The sequence below is a fragment of the Pyrgilauda ruficollis genome, unplaced genomic scaffold, assembly GCF_017590135.1.
Source record: "Pyrgilauda ruficollis isolate IOZ18807 unplaced genomic scaffold, ASM1759013v1 scaffold8, whole genome shotgun sequence".
Classification (NCBI taxonomy): domain Eukaryota; kingdom Metazoa; phylum Chordata; class Aves; order Passeriformes; family Passeridae; genus Pyrgilauda; species Pyrgilauda ruficollis.
In genome coordinates, this window is record NW_024529932.1 from 9,448,770 (window position 1) to 9,470,352 (window position 21,583).

A 21,583-nucleotide genomic window follows, 5' to 3' on the forward strand; every position below is an offset into this window, starting at 1 on the left:
TCTGCAGTCACACTGAAATGCAAAGCCTGCAGTTGGCTAGAGAAACTGGATTTCAAGGATCACTTTATCAACCAGATGCCTGAGAAAAAGTACAAAAAGTACAACTCATAATGACTCTGGGAGAAGGAGGGATTCAGAAATACTGATTTTAATTACAGAAGAAGGCTGAAAACCTCCTCAAACATGCGATTTCAAATTGCCATCCTGTTCATAGAAAAAAAAAAAAGAAACACAACAAAGGCAAAAAGATATTCAAATTAAAAAGTTACTTGTCATATTCAAAAATTCTTTAATAGATTTATATCTTTATATTACTATGTGAAAAGTACTTTTTTCTTTAATGTATGAACACAATTAATTAAACAACATGGTAAGAATAAAACTTTAACTTTTCAGGATTAAAGTAAGTGTTCCTTATTTCAAAACATGAAAATAAATGTAGCTTACTGATTTTCTGATGGTGTCTCCAATGATCACACCTGTAAAAGTCTCCCATTCCTGGGTGGAATAAATGAACAACTCAGATAAGTCACAAGACACCTTTAAGAACTAAGATTAATATCTAATAGCATGTAGGCAGAGCAGGAAGATAAACAAATCAAATGCTAGATTCTGAAAGAGTTCCAAGACATTTTTAAATGCTAGGTGATGCTACCAGAATGTAATTCCTTTTTCAGAATCCAAGCAAAGTGGCTGCAGTGCTGTATAAGAAAAAAAAATAAAGGGGATGTTCTATACTTTCTCAGCACCCACAGTTCCTACCCAGACTGCTCATCTACAGACTATCAGGAAACAACAAATGTGGCTGGCAAGGACACACATCCTGCCTGGTGGGGCATCAGCAGGCAACACAGAACAGATAACTATAGAAAGCATGATTGAATTTATGTATGATTAAAACTTTTAGACTTCGTATATGTATCCAGGAAGACAATTTTAAATAATTTTAAACCAGATTAGACAAGTATTTAAAACCACTAGAAATTACATAATCCTATATTTGGAAGTAGCAAGAAACAGACCGAAAATTCTTCATAAGTACTGAAATTTTCCATAATTTCTATATTCTATAATGAAGATTTTTTTAATTAAAGACAATAGTAACATTAGAAATTTAAAAGTCAATTAACTAAGAGTAATACTGATGATACAAACCCCAGCATAGTTCTTTGCACCCATCAGTCTCACTGTGTTTTGAAACAGCTCACTCTTTCAGTTACAAACTGATGCTCATCTCCCAGTTACAAAGAAAATGCTTGTGCACACAAAAATGCATGGAGTATTTTTTGGTTTGTGCAATATTGCTATGAAGAAAAGAAGAGGTACAATACACAGGGAATATAAAACTACCTCAGAAAAATCTATACATATTGATTCAGAAAGAGAATGTCCCTACTGAGAACCAAGGCATTCTATAGTATATTGTTAAACTTGTACTATAAATTCCATATTGCTATGCAAAAAAATATTTCAGTGCAGAAGGTTCAATTCTTTTGGGACAGGGACTTAGAATACTAAATTCTTTAGCAGCATATTAAGCAATTCTTAGTCTCATCACATTAAAAGCTTTAGAAGAAATAATTGTAAAAGAATAACCACTTCAGCTTCATTTTTTTCACTAAATATTTTGTACAAGCACTCTTCTCTTAACAATTTAACGAAAATAACTTTTACCTTTCAGAGAAATAAAAAAATTATTGATACTATTTGCCTGTTTTCTCTCTTGAGTATTCAGATACTGTGGAAATATGCAATATATATAACCTACATTAAGCTGTGTAAGAGCTATAATAGCTGATGGAAATGCATGCTAAACAACAGAAACCAACACTTAAGGCTGTATTTTACAAACACTTAAGAAGCCAGGATTTAATTTAGTCAGAAAACTCTTTGCAGGTTGCTGACTTCATGACTTTAGAAACTCAAGAAAGATAAAGCAAGATATTTTCAGAAGCTCAAATCAAATAATAAATATCAAATAGCAATCTTTGGATAATAAAGAGCAGCCAGGATATACTTCTGCTAAGAAGATGAGTTATTTTTATGAGGCCACATCATTGCTGAAAAACTGGGATTTCACTTTGTCAATCCATATGTTTACCATGAAACAACTCCTTCATCTGAGGACTCCAAAGATTTTTTGAACCTTGTACCATAAGCTCACATATTTCATATAATCAATTTTCAATAATTTCACATATTCACGTTTACTTCCTTCAAATATATTATCTGATTTTTACCTCTATAATGGACTCTCCTCTATTGGACTGACATCTACTACCATTTGATGTCCCTTCTGGTCTCCAGCTTCTAGTACAGAAAGCCATAGTTTTGTCTCTCCATTTCGTGGAGGTACTTTAGATAATTAAATGTGTCTTGACTCAGGATAATCAGCCACGTTTAAGCAATTGTATTAGGTCAATTACGCATACTGTTTCACTGCAGGCAGACTTTATAGGACTAATCTGACTACACTACAGACAACTACAACTAAGTCCTACACTTACTGACAAAAACTTTTTATCTACTTATTTATTCTTCGTATTAAGTTTGAGTAAAATACTTGGGCATTTTCTTCTTTAGCACTTACATTCTCTTGAAAAAGCTCAGGGTGCATTCCTCGTACAAAATGTAGTGCAAACATCAGCTGATCAGCCTGAAATAAAAGCAGTAAAAGTGTATTTATATACTCAGGAAAAGTTCTATTTCTGGTTCTTTTTTATAAGTAACATTTCTTTTAAAAAACACCTCCAATTCCACAGTATTGACTTAGTGACATATATCCTAATGCAAATTTGCTACATCCCTTTGCAAGTTAGACACAAAAACTAACTCAAAGTGGGCTGTGAAGTGAAGGGTAAAGAGGCCCCTACTAGGAATTAGAATCAAGTTTTGCAAGGCACTGAAGTCCTCAGTTTATTGATAAATATTAACATCATATGACATTGAGAAGAAACCACACCATTTAACTTTTTCATCTTCTCAGACAAGGTCTGCAAGCAAATCCATATCACAACTGCATATTAGGATGCTCCCTGGATGATCTAGTGTCCAAAATTTGAACGGGAATTATTTAGAACACTAAAGTAGCCTAGACCAAACCGGCTTTGGCAAATTAGAGAGGAAAGATGGACCAGTTCAAGTGCTCAGGTAAAATTCTTGGCACCACGGCATTTAGCAGCATTAATGAAGGCTATGTGCACATAAATAATATTCACAGACAGACAAAATCCTTCTTCTTGATTCCAACATGCTTCAAAGGGTATGAAGTCGTATCAGCTATAGCATTTATGAAGACACTAGTAAAGCCTCAGTGTCACAGCTGTCTTTACAAATTTTCATGGATAAAAGAAAGAATTAGCAGTGAATTGTGGATGATGTGAAGAGTTTATTTGTGCTCTCCACTATTAGAACACAATAGTAAACTGGAGGAACCATTAGTTTGAAGCCGCACAGTTAGCACATTATCAGTATTTTCTAAGCTCCAGTCTGATTACACTTAAAATCTTTCCTACTAGAAATCTCTTCTCTGCCTTGCATTTGAACTCTCTACTCTTTTCTTACATATAAAAAGTGCTGCCTTCCACATTCACAAGGTGTAATAATTTAGTGGATGGCTTCACATACTTATGATTCAAAGACAAACATTAATTATTATGAGACTATTTCATGAGAATCCACCTGGGCTTTGATAAACAAAACCCCTTAGAAAGAAATGCTACCCCTCAATACCCTCAATACAACATTGCTAGATTGGGGGACAGGGGTAGGAGGTGGTGTACAATTTTCAACATCTCTCCATTCTCACAGACCAAACTACAGACTTGCATGATTTTTACTGCTCAAACCATATATGCAGATCTACTGTGCTTTCTTCAGCCTGATACTGTGAGACAAACACCTCTTGTTATGACACTTTCATGTGTAAGTAAAAATTAAAACTGAAAATTAAAGGCATAGCTCCCCTAGGTTTTCAGTAAGAAAGTAAGAAGTGAAAAGACACCTGACTGAAATAAAGAAGAAGTACACTGAGAACATTTTTTAGAGAAAGAACAAGGAGCAAACAGAAACAAACAAAGTGGCAGGTAGATCTTTGAGACAGGCCATGAAAATAAAAAGGCGAATATCACAATGTAGGACTTTTAGAAACATAGAATCATCTAGGTTGGAAGAGAGCTTTAAGATAACCAAGTCCAAACATCAACCTAAGAAACCCACTTGTTTCTTTTTTATAAAAAACAAATGAAAATACAAAAAACTGCCAAATAATCACACAAAACCTTATATTTAGGAATGCAATGAATAAAAGCAAATGGAAAATGAACTGCAAAGCCCATGACTGACTCTGAAGCCAGAATGAGGCAGAGAGGTAGAGCTCTGTGGAGAAAGGTGCATCAGCAATATTAATTTGGTCATACACTGATTTTAAGTCTGCATTTAGCATGTTAATTACTGATAGTATAATATTTTGCATCTATTACACAATACTGCTTACTTGAAATAGAGCAAGTGTGAGCTGCTGAAAGAAAACTTTCAAACCCAGTGCACAGTATAACAGCCAGAAAAAATACAATCTTACCTTAAACAAACAACGACAAACATATTCATACACTGTATGTTTCAATGAGCCAATAAGCAACTTGATTCTTTCCTCAGTATTACCTGAATCCTAAAAAAGAAATTTCAGATTTCAAAAATTCCTGTGGAAGTAAATTGCAGCAAAATAACACAAATAATCCGGACTTTACACGACACTAGTTCTAAAACCATATTAAATTCATCTGCAACTATCAGTGATTAAATGGGATATTCATGTAGAAGTATTACGAAAATAATATTTTGGCATTGAATATTTTGACTATGAACATGATATAACTTTGTGTATAGTGAGAAATACATTGAGAATGAGAGTATATTTCCTTCTCCTAACATCAATATCATTAAAATCTCATCATTTTCACTTGATAAAAATTGCTTATTAACTGAATTACTATATTTAACACTACTAAACAAGTATGTTGATCTTAAGTATAGTTATTAAACTTCTGGTCACATTTGGCTCAACTGGAAGGAACATTGTAGAAAATAGTAAGTGTACACTGTCCTTCAAAGCTCATAGATTGAAAGACTAATTCTAACAGGGAAAAATTTGAAAGGCAGGACAAAAGAAGAAAGGGACTGGGGTTAGGGAGTGTGTTAGAGGTAGTATGACTTCCTTTCTACCATGCTGGAATTTTGAGAGAGATGAGTTTAAGAAGGGCAGTTGTGCTCTTGATTTGTCTAATACCTTTCCCATGTCTAATAGATTTTGTGGCATGAAAAATTGGATGGAGGGGAAGGAAAAAAGGCAAGCAACGAAGGCAAAACCAGAAGCTGAGCTTTAAACAGGTAACATTATAGGCAGGAAAAGAAAATTATGAAGGAGTGTGAGAGTAAGAACAAGAAGATAAAACACTATGTTGTGGAAAAGAAGTAATAGGAACTTCAAAGAGGGCCAGTTCACGTAGTCAGAACTGTGTTCCTAGTAATGACTGGAGGTGAAGGAGAGTTGTAATCACAGATGCCAGAACAAAGGGGAATCCAAAGGAAATACGATGAAAGGCTGGTGAATGACTTTCTAAGTAAAAACAAAGAGAAATACGAAGAATTTTGGAGATGCTTAATAAAAAGAAAATGCACTATTACTCAGCATGGGTATTTTGATCTAAGGAGTGAGGTGACAATGGATAAATCCATTCTTTGCTTCAATAAGAATATACTGGCCTAAGAATACAAAAGAATAAAAAATACATTTTAAACAGGATAGGCTGCAGGCATGCTTACAAACTGTAAAAAATGTAGATAGAATTATTACCTTCCTTCGGGTAAATGAACCATGTAGAAATAGAGGTATTTTCTTATTCTACCCCTTGTTGATAAAATTAGCCTTATTAGCATTTTAGATTATTAATTTATTTAAATAAAGCCTTCAGTAAACTTATAATCAGCCTTTGTTTTCCTAAATCTCCGTAGACAAAGAACAAGCCTGAAATCACAAAGAGTGACTTTGCTTTCAGGTGGTAGAGAAATTCTGTGATTTATATACAACATAATTTAGAAGTCCATGTACCTGTATTCTGAACATCTAAAGCACAACAGGTCAGCATCACTATTTATTATACACTTCATCATCAGTTTTTCTAGGTTATTTTGTTTTTTTTTTAAATGTCCAGAGTGACTAATAAATTCTAAGGATCAAAGCAGATGGACTCTCCTGCAGCATTAGCAGCTTCAGGAGAAGAGCAAATACCTGCTCGCTTTGCAGAGCCCTTTGGAAAAGCCGCAGGAACGCCGCCAAACTAAAGCGGTACATATTATTAATTTTGGACAAGTCAGAGATAATGAAGTACATCTTGCTAGCGCTCTCAGCCAAAGGGAGATAGGCATCCCTCTCCTGTGGAGAAAAACAACACACATAAAAAAGCCAGGTGCATTACTGCCACCTACTGATTACTGGATAAACATTTGCTCAGCCCACTGAGAAAATATTCCTATGACTCCCACTGATTTAAAAAACCAAATCCTTTCCCAGCCTTCAAACTGAGGGATCAGCACTTCAGGCTTCAACACTGTATTGAGATTTCAAAACTGGAAGAAAAATATTTTTATCAAAAAATCCTTCAAATTATGAAGAACGCATTAGAAATTATTCCCTAGGGCATTAAGGTCTTTTCCACCACTTTCCCAAAATTCAATGGTAAAGTTTAAACTAAACAAATAGAACACAGAAGAAAACTCTGCAATCTGCCACAAAAACAGGATGTCAGATGAATAGCATCAGCAATGATCTAAACTTTCCCAATAGCAAGGGGCATATTAAGCAAAAACACCCATATGAACTATAACGTTTGCAATAGTGGACAGCAAAAATAAAGTCAAAACCCATTGCTTGTCAAAATTCCTTTAATTCAATCTGGCAGACTTCAAATTGTGTAACTACTCAGCATATACAAAACAAAGCATTTTAGTTACTGAAAATACTGCACGTACTTGCATATCGAAAATATATTTTACCCAAAAAGAACTAACATAATATGTTACTCATCCTATAACCCCATGGATATATGTATCAAATCTAGATAAAAGATTAATTATTTTTAGTAGGGGAAAACCAGTACTTAAAATATTAAAATATTCTTTTACCTTATCAAGGAAGCTCTGAAGTCTGAAAGATTCAGCCAGTGATTCTTGGATGAGTGCACTACTTGCTTTAGTTTGATTCAAAGACTCAATCAGATCCTTATTTTCTAGTATATTGCCTTGTGATGTGGCAAGTGTCTGGAAAAAGAAATTAATCTATGTTACATTTTATAAAAATCCCATAAAGTAACCATTTTGGAAGCTATCTTTCTGATCTGTACGTATTTCTGAATATTGAATGCATTTCAAGAGCTCTAGAAAACTGGTGGTTACTCCAAAAACTGAGACATTTTTTAAAGAAATATGGAAAATACAGCTCAAGAACATATTCCAAAAATCCAGACTGCCATATTCTGAAACATAGGTTATCAGCAGGCTTTTGAGAATGATTTCTATGATGAGAGTCTTTGGCACTAATATTCCCATGGTAAATACAGATGAGGGTATTTCTTTCTTGTGTTTAATTTCTCATTTAACCTGAAGTTGGCTATTTGTAAAAACTTCCTGTACTCATTCAAGAATTCATTTTCCTTCAAAAGCATTCCAGTTCTCATAAAACTCTCATCTCCAACTGAGATGAATATTCACATTACAACAATTTAAGTTTCAGAATCAAAGATCACTTTAAAATCCTTGAGATTGCACCACATTTTTTCTGAGTTCTCCTCATTAAATAAAGTGATAAAGCAATTAATCTCACTTCTAAGAAGTGGGAAAAGCTTGAATAGTTCACTTATACCTACGGTTTTTTAATAACTTCCAGTAAATACACATCAAGATATTTGTTTTGAAAACTGTCTGCTTGTTAGTCAAATCAGTTCTGAGCAACCATCTGTGGGACATCATTTTAGAATATTTGGAGGCACAGATTCACCAGTTGGAGTAGTAGGATGCACTTACTTCTCTCCCTGAAACAAGTTTAGGACAAGATCACCTGCTTTTCCAGATAGTCCAATTCATCCATTAGGAATCATACTGTGAGCTGTGAGACAGCACCCATGTCTTTACTCTGAGGTTTTTAGAAGGAAATCAGTACAGTACTTCCGATAAAATGGAAATGTTGCCCTACGATTAACTTAAATTCCACTAGATCTCATCAACACTGACTTCTTTGTTAACAAAGTCCACCTACCAGTTTCCACTGAGCCTTAGGTTTCTTTCTTCAGGATCAAAGAGTATCCTGATTTCAGGATTACTTGCTAACAAGAATTCCAAAACTGAACTCAGCCTTGCTGTTACTACTCAGATGCTTTTTGTTGCAGATATCTTAGGCATCAATTTCCTAAAGTTTTGTACTTGATAATTCAGATCGGACAAATGAAAAAGATTTTTGAGTTCCAAGATCCCATTAAAAGTGTGTTCTAAAGTGAAATTTGTTTTGTTGCATCTCTGAACCCTCCGCTTCTGGTAGACAATAAGGTGTTAAAATGGTAAAATCTGGATATGGAATTTTATTAGAGAGCAAGTTTCCCTCTTCCTGTAGGAGAAATCTGCTCCATCACAGTTTTAAGAAAGAGCTGACCTTAGTATTTGAGAATTAATAGGGAGTTCAATAGGGACAGTAAATGTAAAAATTCAAATCACATAAAATAATTATATACAAAATTCTAAAACTGAGCTATTAATCACAGAATCATAGAAGAGAATGATAAAATGGTTTGGGTTGAATGGGACCATCTAGTTCCAAACCCCCTGCCATGGGCAGGGATGCCACTCACTACATAAGGTTGCTCAAAGCTCCATCCAAACTGGCCTTGAAAACTCCCAGGGATGAGGCATCTCCAAATTCTCTGGGAAACCTGTTCCCAGAGGTTCCCAGAGGAACTGGTGCCTACCACCCTCCCAGCAGAGAATTTCCATGTAACATCTAAACTAAACCTACCTTCTTGCAGTTGAAAAGCCATTCCTCCCTTGTCCTGTCACTGCAAGTCCTTGTAACAAGCCCCTCTCCAGCTCTCTTGTGGGCCAGTGTAATAAATGGCCAGTCTAATCTGCAAAAACTATTATTATTTGCTAACCCATTGCACTCAGTACTGCAAAGTTCTGTGACTTCGCTAAGGACTGAGGGGTTTAGGGCACCAGGTAATCTCCCTGCACCTCTGACCTTTCAAAAAGACAGCATTCGAGGATCCATTCTTACAAGTATGAAGTACAATTTATGTGGAATCCATGGTTAGAAATAAACAAAAAATAAAACAGTCCTTCCTTGGAAGCTACCTTTTTTTATACAGATGAATATCTGTTTCTGAGCATAAGTACTTTCAATAAAATAAAAAGATTAACAGAAAATTGAGAACATTAATTTTAAATGCAAGATAGGGAATGTTAACTGTAAAGAATATTACAGTTCATTGCTAATAGTAAACAATTGCAGAGGTTTAAAATTTTAAATGTCTCTATCAGTAATCTTTCCATTTTGTAGTGGGATTTTTTCATAACACAGGATCACTTCTCAGCTGTAGAAAGAGTCATTTGATATGATTCACAGGCTTAAAAGTGTGGCTTTTTTTAAAACTCATAATTTCAAAATGAAATAATATAATTTTTAACAAAGATTTCGCTTCTTGGTATGTTAAAATTACTGAAATTTCTAATCAACCTAAATTAGCCTAAATTTATCTCACCAAATTCATAAATTTAACTATGAAAGTGCTTAATATATTGAAATACTACAGTTTCATAACAGATGTACTTTCTTATCTACTCCACTCTTCTCTTCCACAGGTCTAGGCAAATAATGCCTTTATTTTTTCTAATCAAAAATCCTGACAACTCATTATTTCAACACTTCCAGCATCTTCATTCAAACACACAATAATGTGATTATCATCTTATTGGTCTAACACATATTAAAGAGGTAAATTTGTTTTACCTCCAAAAGAGAATCCTCCAGTTTAGCTAATTGTATCTTCTTATCTTCTTCCTGTTGCAACAGCTTTGTCTTCTGCTCTTCCAAATCGGGCTTCTCATGCTGAATTGTTAAAGCCAAAAGCTAAAAACAAAGAGAGAAAACAAAAATGATGATGATGGTTTTTTTCCTGCATTTCCACTTCAAGAGGGGTCATGTTTCATGGATACATTGCATGATGCCAATTCTATACCTCCAGAGGAAGGAGGAAATCGATATGGTTATCTACGCTTCACATTTTGAACTATACCTTACTTACCAACATCTTATCTACATCCCATTCTAAGCCACTTGTTAGTGTAGAAAAACTTGTTTCATAACAAATAAGGAGGGGATTTTCTTCCCTTAATTGATATCTCTTCTTTTTTTGCTTCTTCCATTTGTATGTTACATTTTGATTCCTAGATTTTGTAGAGAAAACCTCAACAGCTTCTAGCATTTTAAAGGAAATAAAATATACAGTATTTTGGTTTCACTACATTTTTTCTGTACACAAAGTACCTTGATGATACCAGCATTATTCTCGAAGTAGGACACTGGAGAGCTATAACAGAAATGCTTTCATGGTACCATAAATGCATCTTGAACAGAAAGCAAAGGCTTAGTAATTAATCTGCTGCAATTGAAGTCAATGAGAACATTTTCATTTTCTCTACTAGACTCACTCCTTGGTTCCAAAGTACATAAAAATTTTACTGTTTATATTCGTGAGCTTGAAAATACCTCCATAACCATTAACACGAACTGCACCATAGGGCTTATTCCAGGTGCTGGATGCAGCTATGCATGTTCACTATACATACACTGGTTTTATTCTAAAGCCTACCTGTCCTCTTAAGCCACTTGCTGTTGTGGTAAAGTTTACTTCCGTAACAATAGAAGAAGCATCAGGTGGAATGAAGGGATTTGGGTTCCTTGTTGACAGAAAAAGACGGAATTCTTCATTATAATCTACCATTTTTTCACCTATTTGTATGGCGTAACGGGGTCCTGTAAACAACAAGCAGATATTATACTCACTCTGGAACATTCTGTAATTATCGGAAAACAATGGTATTTGTGTAATTCTTTATAATCAATGGATCTAAATATATTTTACAATATGTATTTATAAATTGATTGGAAAAAAATACAAATTCAAAAAATTTAAAGAACACATCCTAACCTGCATTGTTAAGAGACAGAAAATGAATAATATAGCACTAATATAGTAAATTACATAACAAGAATATTTAATACACGTGAGTAGTTTAATTATCCTTACCCAGAACACAAAGCATCCAGGACAAAAATGCATTTGAAGTAAGAGTAATACTAACAACGTTTTGTTAATACTAACAGACTGTGAATAGGAGACAGAACACCACAGAAGATGACCTCTTATGTGTAAGAATTTTGTCAACATTTAAACATATTTCTTTACCTTTAAACATTGGTCTACCAGTCTATACTAGCCATAATTATATACTAACTAGGATGGTTCAATATTTCCTCATCCAAACCCATTAGATTTAATCTCTGGATCTGTTATATTTATTTGTAGAAGGTTGGTGTTGCTGTATAATCATAATTCTATTAAGATACTATTTTCTACGATAACTGTTATAGAGCAAGTCAATGGAACCAAAAATGATGGAATATCTAGATAACAGAATGAAAGAAAAATATTCCACCAAGAAATATCCCATATTGTATTATTATAAATATATTTAATATAACCATATTATGAAAGAAACAAATTATTTATTATATAACTGATGTCATGGTTTCAGTCTGTTTATACTCCTAATATTTCTCAATATGCCTGTTACAGAATAAAACTACTTGTTCAGCCCCCTCCATCCCTCTTCCATAACAGGTTTCCATTCCAGCAGGGTTATAAAAGAACAGACTCAGAAATTACATGATTAGAGTAAGATTCTGACTCCTGATACTGAAAAACAAAGAACAGCATTATAGGTTGAAAAGTGAAAACTTCCATTCTGGAAAACTTTCCAGGATGGCAAACTTAGGTGCTTCTCTATTTTTAGCACTGGGGCAAGATCAGAAATATAAATCTCTTGCTAAAACACTGGTAGAGATGAAAATCACATACCAATTTTCCTTCTATCCCAAAAATCAGAACAAATTTTAAGACTATGTTGTAAAAACGTCAAACAGAAAATGGAAGCTGTACGAAGACAAATTTACTGCAGTATATAGATTCATATTTTTTTCTTAACATTTCATTCAAAGTAATGAAGAGATGCACAGTCATCACAAGCAAAATAATGCAGACAGGTCCTCACACCCACATTTTGATAAAAAGAAGGAGTTCATGCTTGCTTATAAAATGATGGAAAAGATTCAAATAGTGACCCATTCTTCCTTTTCCAACAACAGCTCTTTAGTTTGGACCCGCGCAGACCTGGCATTAACATAGCTCATTAAAAAGCAAAAGAGGATGTCTAAGTGTTATGAGCAATTTTCCTGAATAAATTAGTATATTTGAATTTAATCTGCTTTCTCCACAGTTCTGCAGACACAGTCATCTTTCATACTGTATCTCATTAGCTCTCCAAAATTCGGGAAAAGATAGAGGGGCAAAAAAAAATTGTTACAGTGTTCTACCTAACCCTCCACAGACCCCTGAAATCACTACTTTGGTTCTATTCTTTCAATGAGAATAAACAAGCAAGTGCATCTGTAATGGAAGACTGATTTAAAATAACATTCTTTTTTCTAAACAGATCTTTCTTATATTGGTGATAAATGTATATACGAATCCTATGGTATTTGCATTTATTTTTAGCATGTACTTACATTAGAAGACTGCTACCTCACACACCATTAAATCTCAATAGTAGATGAAATGACAGCAAAAAAAGAGTCTTGAGCTATTTTTAGTACCCAAAGTTCATACAGTAAATTACATGGTACATGCTGAGGAATGACCACTTGAGGCAGAAATACAATTACAAAGGATAATGCAAATCTATTTTAGTTACTGTAATTTAGAAAGCACTTAAAACACACTTTGCTGTACTTTTTAATTCACCATATTCCCTTGATATAATTTCAAAATATGTAACATAATTCAACAAAATTTATGCTGAGATACTTGCATAATTACAATTTATTTTTGCTAAACTTTTATCACAATTTTTCATATTAAAAAAAAATTTATTTGAAGCAGCTAAGTCCAAAGCAGTTACACAAACAGTTAGGTAGAACACATTATCTCTCCAAAACAGAGATATTATATTGCAAAACTTAAACATTGTGATTTTTCACTTTTCTTGCAATGGTTAAGGGACTCCTTTCACAAAATTCCACCATTTTGCTGATCTTTATGATCATCCCATTCCAAGGGTACGTCAGGAACAGATGCGTGTGTCTTCTTTAAGTTCAGAGAAATGCAAAAGAAGCAGGAGCACCAACATTCTAAACCTTTGATTTCTAAATGCACTAACAGTTGTGCAACTTCTGGTTTACTTAAGGCCCAAGTTTCCAATTAAAACTATGTCTTTGAAATCATCACTGGAAATCAACTTAAAATTTAAATTTTTAAGAGTCTATAAAAACACATTTTTGTAACCTCAATTTAATACTTTTAATTTACTTTTAAATAACTTTCAATTTAACACTTTCCAATATTTTTCCACTTACTAAATAAGAACATATCTCCAACATATTTCACACTCTGAAGTGTTAGTAACAGGTTAATACTACAGAGGAAAAAAACTACACAGTATTATGTTTTCAGAAAAATCAAGTTTTATATAAATAGATCTAAACTACAAAAGTTTTGAGCAAGCATTTGGAAAGATCTTGGTGATTTACCTTGAGCAATAAGATCTTTTCTTAGCAATGGGTAAAGTACAGGTTCCACTCCATCCACTTCCTGTATAATAAGTGTCTTCCCAAATCTCACTGCCAGCTCAAGAGCAGTTAGGAAGTTGGTGTCCTGGATAAACAGAAACACATTCCTTTGATTCATGCTTTTTTGAAAAATGCAAACACTTCAGAATGAGAAGGAAGGCATTGCAACAAATACTCCAAATCTAAAAATCAGCAGTATAGATGAAAATGTTATTACATGTTATTAGTTATTACAGGATTTAGCCACAAATGTTTAGTTTAAATAAACTTGATCTACTGATCAAGAAAACCTATCTAACATGCCTAGATCTTCAAGTGCTGCACCAGAAGAGAGCAGGTTCACTATCATGTCTGCCAGGAGCACCTGGAAGTCCTGGCCAGGTCTCTTATATAATTTTTTTTTTTTTTATGTCTAAAAACTGAACCAAGCACAGGATTTACATTATTAAGAGGTCTACATGCAATCTTTTGTTGAAAGCAGGTGTTTGAACATGCATGTGGTGCTTATGATCCCATTAGTCAATAGAGCTCCTGGACAATACAGGCAACAGAGGCTAAAAGGTAATCAGGCCAATCAGCTAGCAGGACAAACTATCAATTACCCAAAGATATGTTATCTACTACCATCAGAGAGTATCTACAAGGGTGCCACAGAGCCAGCAGGGATCTGTGGAAAGATCTACATGCTGTTGAAGCAATATTTTGAGGCCAGGTGGGGTTCAATAAGTTCTGAATAGCCTGCCTGTGTGTGTGCAATTGAGCTGCACCTCACTAAACAGTTACAGGTAGACAATGAATTTCAGGTACCCTAATCTCAAACTGAAATCAAATTTACTCTTTTCACTGTAGATAATACAACACAACAATCACAGGGAATTAAGTGTATATATACTCCTGAAATCCAGTGAACTGCAACCAAGTATACAAAAGACCTCTTTATTGGAAAATCTCTTCTATCTTCCCCTTAGCAGGGAATATGACATTCTCAGAGATAGTAGCACAAAGAGACAAACTTGTAGAAATAATACCAGATGTTGAGCCTTCAATTTTAAATAGTCTAAAACTCTGTGGAGAACTGTATGTTTCACAGAATATAAAGTAATTTTTGGTGATTTCTATCACAAACATTTAAAAGCTACTCTGTAAAATCTGGAATAGAGAAAGCTCAAACAAAAAAGACCAAGAGCAAATACTGCACCTGTTGGTTAATAACTTCCAAACGTGATTCCTTCAAATGTGTCTTCAACCATTCAGTAGCCCGGAAAGAAGGGTCTATCAAAAATGGGCAAACTTTACTCTAGGGAAAAAAAATAAAAATATATTTACTAAAATCTATTTTAAGTATAAAATTGGAATACTTTTTTTTTTATTTCCCCAAACCAAAGGAATACGTATTTTAAAGTCTTTTTTAATTAACAAGCTGTTTAGAGAAACAATAACAGATGAGGAAATTGATGTCTTTCATTTTATCTCTTCTTTAAAAGAAAAGGAGATCACCCAGATCCAAAATTCTCAGATGTTTGTCCTGCTGAAGTTAGGCAGTTCTTCACCTTCTCTTAAAAATAGGAGCCTCTATTCAATGAGTACAATCTACAGCTTTTGTTATTCACAACTGTAAACTTGGAGAGTATTAGTCTTCCTTTTACTCCCTCTGATGGGCAAAGGTACAATACTTTTGGGTTTGGACCTCAGTGCATTTTAGAGAGAGTCATGAATACAAGTATTTTGCAGGCACAAAGCTACACTCAACTCGGTCTCTATATCCATGTCTCTCTTGTGCTGCAGATCACATAGCTGGACCCAGGATTCCAGGTGTGGCCTCACCAGCACTGAGTGAAGGGGAGGGATCACGTCCCTTGACCTGCTGCCAATACTTTGCCTAAAGCTGTCCAAGATACCATTGGCCTTCTCCTTGGCAAGGGCCCATAACTGCCTCATGGACTACCTGGTGCCTACCAGGACCACCAGGTCCTTTTCTGCAAATCTGCTTTGCAACTGGTTGGTCCTCACCACCTGTTGGTACATGGGGTTGTTACTATCCAGGTGCAGGACTATGTAATTCCTGTTCCTGAACTTCATGAGGTTCCTGTCAGCCCATTTCTTCAGTCTATCAAGGACCCTCTGGATCTCAGTCTTACCCTCTTGTGTATCAGAGACTGAGTCATAGAATGGCTTGGGTTGGAAAGTCCCTTAAATATCCTCTAGTTCTGACACCCCTGCCAAGGGCAGCGATGCTGCTCACTAGATTGGGTTGCCCATGGTTCCAATACAACCTGGCTTTGAGCACTTCCAGGGAAGGGACATCCACAGCTTCTCTGGATAACCAGTGCCTCACTACACCCTAAGTAAAAAATTTTTTCTTAACATCTAATCTAAATCTCTCCTCATTTAGTTTATAACCATTCTTCCTTCTCCTCTTATTCTCTGCCCATGTAAAGACTTGTTCTCCCTCCTTTCTGTAAGTCCTCTTTAAGTACTGAAAGGCTGCAGTGAGGTGTCCCCAGAGCCTTCTCTTCTCCAGGCTATACAACCCCAGCTCTCTCAGCCTGTCCTCATAGCAGATGTGCTCCAGCCATCAGAGCATCTTGGTGTATCAGCTATGTCTCCCAGTTTTGTGTCAGCAAACTTGCTGAAGGCTTAAACATGTACTTTCACAATTATCCAGTTCAGTCTGACAGAAAAGCATTTCCAAGTTTAAGGCTTTTTTTTTTTACTGAGTTCCAGTATTTCAAACTCAGTAGCTACACAGATCTCAAACTGAAAGACAGGGGAACATGATGAGTATTCAAGCATCAAAAGATCACCAGCACAAAAGGCTGAGAACTGTACTGTAGATTACACTGGTAAATACCATGTCAAATTTCAACTTTATGAAGATATACACAAGGAAAATTATTTGACCTGATTGAGTGTTTTAAAAACATCTTTACACACAGTGAGATTTTTAAGAGCTCAATCTATTCAACTAATGAAAAAAATGAAAATAAGGTTTTATTGTAGGATATAAGTAGCTTTAATGATACAAGACAGTGTTTCTAGAAAAGCTTTTTAATCAAACTGAGAAAAGAATATATAGATCTACTAAAATGATGATAAAGCAAGATAAATTCAAACTGGAGAAAAAGTGATTACTAATTTGAATCATGAATCATCTAAGCAAATCACCGTAGTACATGCAGATTCTCCTCATGCCATTAAATATTTACTTGTCAGTAGGTCAAATAAATTGCTAGAATATTACATACATAATCATATGTACGTGTATATATATATATATGACAAAACTGAATATTTTCCTTTTCTCAAGTATTATTAGACAGATATATATATTTTTCTGAGAAAAAAAAGTAATAAGTAATATGTTCACTTTGGCATATAATAGAAATTATATGCCAAAGTGAACATATATAGGACATAATTTTCACTGGTTGTATTTGTGTTAATGACTATTTATACTTTAAGCTTGAATAGACTGATATGGAATACAACAGTGACAGCAAAAATGAAAATATTTTAACAGTTTTTTTCCCTTTTGTTACAAAATATCCATTGTTACACAAGTATTTATTTCTCTGTGATGCTAATAATAAACATAAATGAAATAGTTCAAGTTGCCACGTTACTGAAATTTGTAAAAATTTAAATACTTCCAAGACAAGACAAAAAGCAAATTTACCTGCAAGATGACAAGAGCATTTTCTATTGAAAGGTCATCTGAAGGCAAACCTTCACTTTTCCAAACTAACTCCTCACTTTCTGTACACAGGAACCGTCGTAAATCAAACTCTGATAAATGAAAGTGTAAGTTTCTATCATTTACAGTCTGCATAGTTTAAAAGCATTTACCAGTCTATACAGAACAAAGACTTTGTCTATATTAATAGAGTGCAAGTCTCTAGACTTGCATTTAATCTATTATTTTATTGCTTTTATTGAACTTATTATTGATAAGTAGTGGATACCATAGAAATATTTTATAGTTTTGCTAACACACAGATAAAAGCGATTACTGAAAAAGCAGAAGCATTCAGAAAGCAATGGCAAATTTACAACAGTTAATGTGAACACATTCATTTTTGTAAACTTTTCTTTTTAAGCAAGGACTATAGAGATAAAATTATTTATAAATATTTATAATCTTAATAATTTCATAGAATGGTTCTAAGAAAGTGTCTGTCAGTATCTAGAAATATTTGTTCAGTAAGAAAACGTCTCTTCTCATTTGGTAGTACAAAGACAATTGAGACAGTTCCTTAGAACTCACTGGCATTTCTCACTTCCTCAATCAAGCTTAATTACTTGCATGCAGACACTGACAAACACACACACAAAATTACTTTCAAGGCCAGCTGATTTGGTCCATTCATCCAAACTGTTTTTCCTCTGATCCTCAGGAGCAGCAGATAGATATGTAATAAATGCAGCTGCTAACTGAGCTCTTTTAGGCAACGTTGCCAGGTCATCTGTTATCTCTGACACCTTCAAAAAAAGAAGCACAGAAAGTATAGGTGTTTTGCAAACAAAAACTGCATTAATACGTCTCATCAGTTACTAAAATGTCAGAATTAAGTTTGCCTGCCATTGGTAATACAGTTGAGACAGTTTCTCTTCTTGCATTTCAGGTATCTTATACCTAGCTAAGAAACATGGAGGTATGGGAAAAATTCCTTTCAGCTCTGGGCTAGAGCATGCTCAGATTTTTTTGAGAATGTAGCTGATAAAAATCCATGAATCTGATGAACAGTTCAACTTACAAACAAATGGATAAATGGTATTACAGAAAGAAAGATAAGAAATATGTGATCCTAGTCACAGTCAGGCTGTAAGTGTAACTTAAAATCTGTATACAGACAACAAATACTATATGCAACTTTCATACTTACTGTTACTCAATGTATGCTTACATGATAAAACAAATTTATCATATATCTTCAAATAATTTATCTGCACTACATCAACTCTGTTTTGAAATGTTCCAGTATTTTGAAGAAAAATACAGCATATCAACATCACATGTGACTGCCATAATCGGTTTCAAAGTCTTGTCACTTTTGCTTTAATTATATTGACATTAAAAATAAATGCTGATACACAAAACAAAGGCAACTTTTTACTGGTTCTTCCTTACCTTAAAGGGAGACAAATACTACTTTTTTACTGTCTTCATTACGGGGTGAGCTCCTAATTTATCTATCTGTCAGTTTAGTCTACAGCATACCATTAACAAATAGTCAGAATTTTCTAATGTACCAAGATGAAAAACTATGAGGAACCACTTTTAGAAGCATTTAAACACTGGGGTCCAAATATATCCAATCCTAACTACAGCAGGTAGCTATATAAAGCTACTTTCAGAGGAAAATCTTCCCAATTTTTCCAGTATGGCGGTCAACCTACAAGAAGGATTCATCTAACTTTAATTTTGGTTCTCCAAAATGCAGGCATTTAGTCTAATTGCTGAGGCTTTTTTTGGTATCAGTGAGGACACAGAATCATGTATCTCTACATGAAGATTTCTTCTGATTTATGATCTCCTGACCCATGAAAGTTACTTAGGGCTTTCTGGAGGTGACAGCTATTTTCGACTTATATGTATCTTCAGATTTTCCTTTTTGTTTCAGACTGTAGAAGGGCCTGTGTCTCCAAAGACTTGTCAGTTTATCTCAAATATATCATTTGAGCAAGTAAGATATGCTTACCTTCCCTACTTCAACAGCAGAAAAGTTTCAAGCATTAAAGTGAAGACTTCAAAAGCAAAACATTTTGGGGATACCCATATGCACATTTACAACACAATGCCATAAAGGTGATACATTTTAAGGCTGTAATTGTTTAAAATCTGTCCCTTTGGCTGTATCTCAGGTTGGAGAGTCCAACTGCTGACAAATTCAGCCATCATAACAATTACATTCTTGGGATTGAAAACCAGCACAGACAGAATTTTGTATGTTTTCTATGAAATACTGGGGGATTTTTACACATTTGGTAGCAAGGTTATAAGTATGATGAAGGAAAAATAAATTTCAGAAAAAAAATAAAGCTTTATTTTCTAATGAGAAATCAAAAAATGTGCACTGGGCAACATGCAGAATGGCAGTAACTCACATTCTCCAAGCAGTGCAAAACTGTATTTTCAACTTATCAGCTATAAGATGTACTTTTGAAAATCTTCACCAACCTGAGTGCTCCATCTTTTGTGCTCCCTATCAAGTTGATTTATCAGTACCTCTGCAGCTTTCAATGTTTTCTGAGCTTTACTTAGTTCTGCTTCAAGTTTTGCTGCTTCTGTTGTTCTGTTCTGGAACCTGTAAAACAAATACTCTTTGTCATTGCTATCACGAACTACTAAACTTATGAACAGTTATTTTTGAGGAAATTTAACTGATTGAATTTGTCAAGAATGCCTGGCTTATTGTTATCAAAGAACACAACTGCAGGAGTTCTTTTTTTTTATATCTTCTGCTGCTAATTGGTAGATGGGCTTGTTAGACTTTTAACTAACAAAATTTAGATGGATGCACAGGTGAGATTTAAAAATGGATTTGAAATACAGACTCTAATGTCTGAAAATCATTCCTTCTTCTACTTAAACAGCCTGACAATTATAGTGATTGTGTAAAGTTTTGTTCTGTATATAGTCAGGACAACAGCAGCTCAATGTCATACCATACACTTGTAACTATTTGGTAAATTTTATCTATTAAATGTTTAAAAAATAGTATTAATAATTCACATGGATGACTCCAGTTTAATTCACAGTTGTCTATTTTGTAAACTAATATGAAGTAAGAACACACCCAAAAAACAGGCACGGTTTAGGTATTATTTCATACTGTTCAACATCTATTTAGTTTGATTAATATATAAAATAATTAATACATATAATCCACCTATTCAAAATAATATATTTATATATTACTGTATAAATATATATTATAAAATTATAATATATAAGATTCAACTGTAATATATATTATTTAATTAAGCTAAGAGATCACTATATAGTTGATTTACAAGAATTCAATTATCCTTTTTTTTTCTTTGCAGATTACAAAACATGACTTTTACTAATATGTACATATGTCAGGTTGCAAAGTATCTCCTATACTAAACACATAATAAAAACATCAAACTGAAAAACGTGGATTAAACAGAATTTGGAGAAAGTATAAACATTTACCAGATCTATTTTTATGCCTCTGTGAGTCATGTACTTGATGAGAGATTAAGAAAAAAGGAGATAGCTAACTAGCTAACTGTCAGAAAAGTAGGCCACCTTAAAAGAAATAGAACTGCCCCTCTTCAAGCTGTGATCAGCAGAAGTTTGCTATAGGAATGTTTCCAAAGTCCTAAGGAGTCACTGAAGTCCTCTGTGATTCATAAGGTGATAAGCACACTGTTTCCCTTTGACATCTACAATGCCTACAATAAAGGCTACCAACACAATCAGTAGTGAGAAGCAGGTACTTTTAAGGAGCATTTATTTCATCTGATCAAGAAGATGAATTGTAATCTTACAGTATTTATCTCCACTGAGAGTACAGATAGCCTAAGCATCACTAATTGTGACGTAAATATCTGGCAGGACAGGAAGTTACATTTCCTTAGATAAAATTCAATATTCATACTGTAAAA

General features: G+C 34.1%; 1 protein-coding gene across 1 annotated transcript in view; it reads right to left on the minus strand.

The window, feature by feature from the left end:
• DYNC2H1 (dynein cytoplasmic 2 heavy chain 1) overlaps positions 1-21,583 on the minus strand; it is a 147,054-nt gene that overhangs the window by 74,284 nt on the left and 51,187 nt on the right. Inside the window, exons 59-70 of the mRNA XM_041487125.1 lie at positions 20,127-20,253; positions 18,286-18,427; positions 17,625-17,734; positions 15,147-15,245; positions 13,910-14,033; positions 10,914-11,077; positions 10,052-10,171; positions 7,183-7,317; positions 6,290-6,433; positions 4,580-4,669; positions 2,591-2,656; positions 448-498 (exon numbers count right to left, since the gene is read on the minus strand). Of these exons, the coding sequence (XP_041343059.1) occupies positions 448-498; positions 2,591-2,656; positions 4,580-4,669; positions 6,290-6,433; positions 7,183-7,317; positions 10,052-10,171; positions 10,914-11,077; positions 13,910-14,033; positions 15,147-15,245; positions 17,625-17,734; positions 18,286-18,427; positions 20,127-20,253 (1,372 nt within the window). The remainder of the gene's footprint in view (positions 1-447; positions 499-2,590; positions 2,657-4,579; positions 4,670-6,289; positions 6,434-7,182; positions 7,318-10,051; positions 10,172-10,913; positions 11,078-13,909; positions 14,034-15,146; positions 15,246-17,624; positions 17,735-18,285; positions 18,428-20,126; positions 20,254-21,583) is intronic.